At 32.1% G+C, this 7,496-nt stretch overlaps 1 protein-coding gene across 1 annotated transcript in view; it reads right to left on the reverse strand.

The window, feature by feature from the left end:
* The window catches only part of LOC109354463 (protein DETOXIFICATION 23-like), an 11,367-nt gene continuing 4,729 nt past the window's right edge, over window positions 859–7,496 (reverse strand). Inside the window, exons 2-5 of the mRNA XM_019597021.1 lie at window positions 3,854–4,007; window positions 2,870–3,197; window positions 2,033–2,104; window positions 859–1,197 (exon numbers count right to left, since the gene is read on the reverse strand). Of these exons, the coding sequence (XP_019452566.1) occupies window positions 859–1,197; window positions 2,033–2,104; window positions 2,870–3,197; window positions 3,854–4,007 (893 nt within the window). The remainder of the gene's footprint in view (window positions 1,198–2,032; window positions 2,105–2,869; window positions 3,198–3,853; window positions 4,008–7,496) is intronic.

Here is a 7,496-nt window from a genome sequence, read left to right on the forward strand (position 1 = left end):
TATATATATATATATATATATATAATATGAGTGAGAATAAGGTGAAAAATCATACCTTAAAAGGAATTACTTGAACAAGGTCTACTAGCCAAGCCACAAAAGTGTCAATAGCCCCTCCATCTGTGAAGATAACTGCATCGAGAGGAATTAGCAGCAACGCATCATCATCGATTGCAATATCAATCGAGACCTTCACAGGATGGCATGAGATACATGCATTATGCAGCATAGCATCGGCCATCAGGAGTATAATACTTCATTGATAGGAAATGCACCCATGCAAGGGTATAATACTCCTTGTCTGCAATCCAAACACCATCAGGAGTTGTAATCACAACATAACTCCATTAACGTGTTGGGAAAGCACGTGATTTGTTGGCTTAAAAATCCCTTGGGTGGTGGGATTAAACATTATAACTTCCCTCAATGCATATATTGTCCTTACAAAAGTGGTATAGGTCTAGTATATCCAAACAAAGTTTGACATATTGATCTACTAATTATAGCCCTTTGCAGCCCCTTCATGGTATATAGGAATTTATTTTGATTTAATCCTTGAAATTCCAAGGAGTGGATAATAGCCAAAACGTAGGTATATAAAATAAACAAAAGAATGGCTTTGCATCAGGGATGTACCAAACATAATATCCAAATGTAATGATAGATACCATATATACCAATGAGGACAAAATTAAGTGAATACTTAGTATAAGTTTATTAACATCACTTGGATATGGATGGAGAAAATGCTCAAAAACCAAGCTCTTAGAACATAGCTAGACAGATCGTTTAGGGAGGCCACATTAGGGTCTCCATGGATGTGTTTCCATCATAGTCATTTGCTGAAAGGTTGCTGTCTTAGTGTTTGGTCAATAACTTTGAGCCTTGGTGTTTCACCTCTTCAACTTCTACATTTTCTTCCACACATATAGATACAGAATCAATTTCAACCTCTGAATTTTTCATATTGCCTGTTAAAAGGGCCAGTATAGCGTTGTACCAGAGTTCAAGACATAACATGGCACCAGCAGAAAGGGAAAGCTTAACAACAGGCCACAGTTCTCTAAATGCTAAAAATGAGAAAACTTTCCATTTTTCATGACACCAACCACGTGTTACAAATATATGTTGTCCAATGTTGGGAATCCAATATTCCAAACTTGTAGCAACCATTGCAGAAGGAAGAACAAGATTTAACTTTATAACCAAAAGCCATGATAGGCATGTTAGAAACATCTTTATATATAGAGATAGTAGGAGACTTTATATACTTAAAGATATATAATATTACATACTAAAGATGATGAACACTATCATCATATATAGTTCATACCTTTCATATCAAATCATCAAGAAGAATATAGATAAAACAGTATATTTCTTCATTGACCTGATTGATGGCAACCAAAACCTAATGTTGCCTAACAAAATATATGTACATGGTTAGGAAATGTTAAGGACAACAAACATACTAAAGAAAGAAATATAAAATACAATTAAAAAATGTTCATTCAGTATTAAAAGGTGCAAGAAATAAATTTGCATCTTCTTTATGAAGGATGAGATTATCTGTAATTCGTTCTCTATGTTCCAAAATCTGAGATTATCTGTAATTCTTTCTCTATGTTCCAAAATCTTATTTTTGTCACTCGACATCAAAGCGGTAAGGTATGGGGATATGAATATCATTTTTTTCTTATTTACCGAAATAAAATTTTCATACAAGTACCTAATATATATAACACAAATGTTAATTAATTATAACACACCGCCATGCAAAAGTGAGAAGTTAAGAAAACATAATATACCTCATATATATACATACAGTAGTTGCACCTATACAATCATGTTTATATATATCCTGGACTTCATTGATGCCAACGTATTCATCAATATTATCTCTGAAGACTTCCTTGGAAATTGATATAATTATTATATCATCTCCCAACTTCTATATATGCTCCAATAGTTGAATATAATAGTTTATAGTCTTCTTGGAGTTCACATCCTCTATAGATGGCTTTGAGCTCACATCCCCTGAAGATGGCTTAGTCTTTTGGGTGATATTAGGGGTGGAATGTATCCCCTCCATCTGTGAAGATAACTGCATCGAGAGGAATTAGCAGCAACGCATCATCATCGATTGCAATATCAATCGAGACCTTCACAGGATGGCATGAGATACATGCATTATGCAGCATAGCATCGGCCATCAGGAGTATAATACTTCATTGATAGGAAATGCACCCATGCAAGGGTATAATACTCCTTGTCTGCAATCCAAACACCATCAGGAGTTGTAATCACAACATAACTCCATTAACGTGTTGGGAAAGCACGTGATTTGTTGGCTTAAAAATCCCTTGGGTGGTGGGATTAAACATTATAACTTCCCTCAATGCATATATTGTCCTTACAAAAGTGGTATAGGTCTAGTATATCCAAACAAAGTTTGACATATTGATCTACTAATTATAGCCCTTTGCAGCCCCTTCATGGTATATAGGAATTTATTTTGATTTAATCCTTGAAATTCCAAGGAGTGGATAATAGCCAAAACGTAGGTATATAAAATAAACAAAAGAATGGCTTTGCATCAGGGATGTACCAAACATAATATCCAAATGTAATGATAGATACCATATATACCAATGAGGACAAAATTAAGTGAATACTTAGTATAAGTTTATTAACATCACTTGGATATGGATGGAGAAAATGCTCAAAAACCAAGCTCTTAGAACATAGCTAGACAGATCGTTTAGGGAGGCCACATTAGGGTCTCCATGGATGTGTTTCCATCATAGTCATTTGCTGAAAGGTTGCTGTCTTAGTGTTTGGTCAATAACTTTGAGCCTTGGTGTTTCACCTCTTCAACTTCTACATTTTCTTCCACACATATAGATACAGAATCAATTTCAACCTCTGAATTTTTCATATTGCCTGTTAAAAGGGCCAGTATAGCGTTGTACCAGAGTTCAAGACATAACATGGCACCAGCAGAAAGGGAAAGCTTAACAACAGGCCACAGTTCTCTAAATGCTAAAAATGAGAAAACTTTCCATTTTTCATGACACCAACCACGTGTTACAAATATATGTTGTCCAATGTTGGGAATCCAATATTCCAAACTTGTAGCAACCATTGCAGAAGGAAGAACAAGATTTAACTTTATAACCAAAAGCCATGATAGGCATGTTAGAAACATCTTTATATATAGAGATAGTAGGAGACTTTATATACTTAAAGATATATAATATTACATACTAAAGATGATGAACACTATCATCATATATAGTTCATACCTTTCATATCAAATCATCAAGAAGAATATAGATAAAACTATAGCGGAAGCGTACCTTAATATATTCATAGAGAATATGGTGAATTGAACTTTATATCATCCTTTACTATGCATCTTTCAACTCCATGTCATTTGTCCTTGTATACAAATGCATGTTCATAGTAGAACATGTAGGTTAGTTGGCCTTCCAATTATAGATCACTATTAACCTTAGTTTCTCTTCTAATGGGATGAGGAGAATGAACTCTCATATGTGGTTCATATTGTTGTGTATTGTGTTTTAGTCTACAATTGAGGACCATAACCCCATATTTATAAGAAGCGTGTAACCTTTTATGAAGGATGATGCTATTTCGTTTTCCTATTTCAATTTTGTCCATCATAAAATAGAAATAAGACTTTAGGTATATACACAATAATTTTCATGACAATTATGTCTATAACCATATACCTTACATGAATTAGATCACTTTAATTTGACTACATAAAATAATGACATTAAACAAATTTAAACATTACATGTGTGACCCAAAATTTCTTAGAAGAGATAGATGGAAGATTATTGAAAATACTGCCAAAAATGCAATAATCACATTCTTGCTTTGAGATTGCAAGAATGTTTGGCATGTGAATGAGACTATAAAAGCAAACATTATAGGAATTGACCAAAGAGAAATAAAAATAATGATGGGGCACACCACGAGTTACCTAGCACACCATTAATATTTAGTTTTTAGACAAAAATATTAACTTGTAAGTGGTACACTCAATATAGTAATCAAATATTGATAATTAGTCATATCAAATACTAAGTCTTTCTTTGGACTGACTTACTATTCACGTGAAAAACTATATGATTATCACATATTTATTACCACAAGTATATTTATAATTTTGGCTAAATAGTAATCTCTCTTTGGGCCGATCACTATTGGCATAAAACTACAAATATACAATTGGCTTGATATTCAATTTCAATTATAATGGAACTCTTGTTGTAATGGTCAAACATTGATCAAAATACATGTCAAATAATAAATCATTGTTTTGACTGATTTATCATTCACATATGCAACTTTATAATCATCACATGTTTGCCATTGTATATGTGTATATAATTCGGTCAAATAATAATCTTCCTTTGGGCCGATTAATATTCGCATAGATGCATATACACACTAATATTATATATTTATTATGTACAATTTATTCAAGAGATTACTTTGGCTACTTCTTGATTAATAAGTTCACTTAAAACATCAAACAATTTTATAGTCCCAAAGATACACCTTTACTTGAATTTGATTGCACACTTAATCCATTATTTATATCCAGATATATATATAAATATTATAGTCGTAAGGTCCCCTCCTTTTCACCATATGGGCCATGGTTAGATCATTTTCTTTTTTGTTATTAAAAATAAACCAACAGTGGTCGCCTTGGATTTGAATGGAGCAAGGCATGCATTGGCCAAACGTCTCAACCACTGAACCAAAGTAGGCAAATTCAGTTTATGAATTTTAAATTATCTGTACTTTAAGGTTTCAATAATTTAAATTCCAAAACAATGTACTAGGTGGGTGCCCAACACATATACCTCAAACAACGTTTTAACTTTGTCCCCAACCAATGCAACCAATAACATATAGTTGCCTTGTTTGACTTAATATTTTTAAAACCAAAATTATACAATCATTGAGTTCTTAACACATGACCACATACATTCTTAAAGCTAAATCCTAACCAGTGCACTCACAGCAAACTGTTGGAATGTTTGGGCAACCAAACTTTATTTGAGTGGTTAAACTAATTTAATTCCAAAAAACAAAATACAATGAACTGATATTGAACAAAATATATTGTGTTCTCAGATATAATCTCAACCAATACAACCACTTAGGAATTGTTTGATACTTGCGGCAATTCCAGAACACATTATCATGAGAAAATTACACTAACATAACCCAGCAAGAAAAGTTGACAAATTTATTGGTTATTCAGATAATGGTTCTATTTGTTAATTAATACTAGTTGGATTGATGTATTTCGAATCAAACATATTCAATAGCAATATTTGTAATGTTATTCAAAATAACTATGCCTACAATAACAATATAGTCATGAATAATCTCCTGTGTAAACTTGAATTAAGACTAAAACTTATGCTTTCATGAAAATGATACCAAATCAACCAAATAAAACATATTTTCATGATACAAAATAAAGATTCTAACAAACAACTAGAATATCTTTAATCTTAACATGACATCTTTATAAAACAATGAATTTCTACAAAGACAATTCAACCAAACTCTCAAAATGATAACATGATAACTTTATTTCCCAATAGCATGACATGAAGTGACTCTGATATCACTTGTTAGGAAAATATCTTTATATAGAGAGACTTTAATGGTGGGAGACTTAATATACTTAAAGATACATAATACTACATAATATAGATGATGAACATTATCATCATATATAGCCAAGACCTTTCATGTCAAATCATCAAGAAAAATATAGATAAAACTAGAGCGGAAGCGTACCTTAATATATTCATAGAGAATATGGTGAATTGAACTTTATATCATCCTTTACTATGTATCTTTCAACTTGTGTCCTTTGTCCTTGTATACAAATGCATGTTCATAGTAGAACATATAGGTCAGTTGGCCTTCCAATTGTAGATCACCCTTAGCCTTAGTTTCTCTTCTAATAGGATGAGGAGAATGAACTCTCATATGTGGTTCATATTCTTGTGTGTTGTGTTTTAGTCTACAATTGAGGACCATAACCCCATATTTATAAGAAGCGTGTAACCTTTTATGAAGTATGATGCTATTTCATTTTCCTATTTCAATTTTGTCCATCATAAAATAGAAATAAGACTTTAGGTATATACACAATAATTTTCATGACAATTATGGCTATAACCATATACCTTACATGAATTATATCACTTTAATTTGACTACATAAAATAATGACATTAAACAAGACTTTAGGTATATACACAATAATTTTCATGACAATTATGTCTATAACCATATACCTTACATGAATTATATCACTTTAATTTGACTACATAAAATAATGACATCCAACAGAGAGGATATCTCGATTTTTAACAGTTTCACGAAAGCCTTGCTGCTTACGCAATTCAATTTCCTCTTTAGAAATTCTACACATAGAATAGTAGAATTCCTTATGATCATAGTTCTCCCATTCACACTAAAGACCGAAACCAACAGTGCTACCTTGAGTGGGTATTTTACTGCACAATGAACTAAAAGTTTTATCATCTAAAACAATCTCTTTTCCTTTCACATAGGAAGTGAGACAATTTTTCCGAAAGTTCATGTTGCATTAGAATACTCGAACAACTTCAGGATATATGTCGTTAGTTTGACAGCAAAAGTCAAAAAGGTTTTGTTGCTACAAAAGATAAGGAAATAGAAAATCTTCAAATTCAAAATTCCCTATATTACCGTATTTTGGAGTAAAAATGGTGCGACAATGGAAGTGCTCCTCGAATATCTTGCATTGTTCATCATTAGCAAGAAGCCTTGTCAAATCTAGAGGGTTAGACTCCAAAGATGTTGTTCCTTGACTCCTTCGAGATGTATTGGTGCGTTGTTTCTTTGATCTAGAAGAAGAAGCCATTGATTTGGGATTTTGAAATATTAGGTTTTTGGGTTTTGGAGATTTGGGGTTTTTTGATTCAAGCCACTAATCGCGAAAATGAATGGTTAGAAGTGTTTAGAATCGAAAATGTGATAGGAATGGACACAAAAATCACCCAAAATGGTTTAGAAATGAAGATTTTAGAGTGAGAGAGAGGTATGCACGAGTGAGAGAGTAGGAGGAAGAAGATGAAGTCTGAAAAAAAATGCATAAAGACTTATTTATAAGCACAATGTAATCGATTACGCTACTTTGAGTAATCGGTTACTCAAATTTAAATTTTAAATTTTTCAGACAGCACCTCAGAGTAATCGTTACTCATTTTGAATAATCGGTTACTGACCCTAGAAAAATTTTATTTTAAGCATACTGATGCACCGAAAAATGATTTTTAACCCAAAAATTGAAGTTTTTGAACACAAATAAATATATTTAAGATCAAGTAGGCATGAGATAATAATAATGAAGCAAACATATAATCATATATAGCAAGTTAAGACAGG

Source organism: Lupinus angustifolius, chromosome LG01 (assembly GCF_001865875.1).
Source record: "Lupinus angustifolius cultivar Tanjil chromosome LG01, LupAngTanjil_v1.0, whole genome shotgun sequence".
NCBI classification, from domain to species: domain Eukaryota; kingdom Viridiplantae; phylum Streptophyta; class Magnoliopsida; order Fabales; family Fabaceae; genus Lupinus; species Lupinus angustifolius.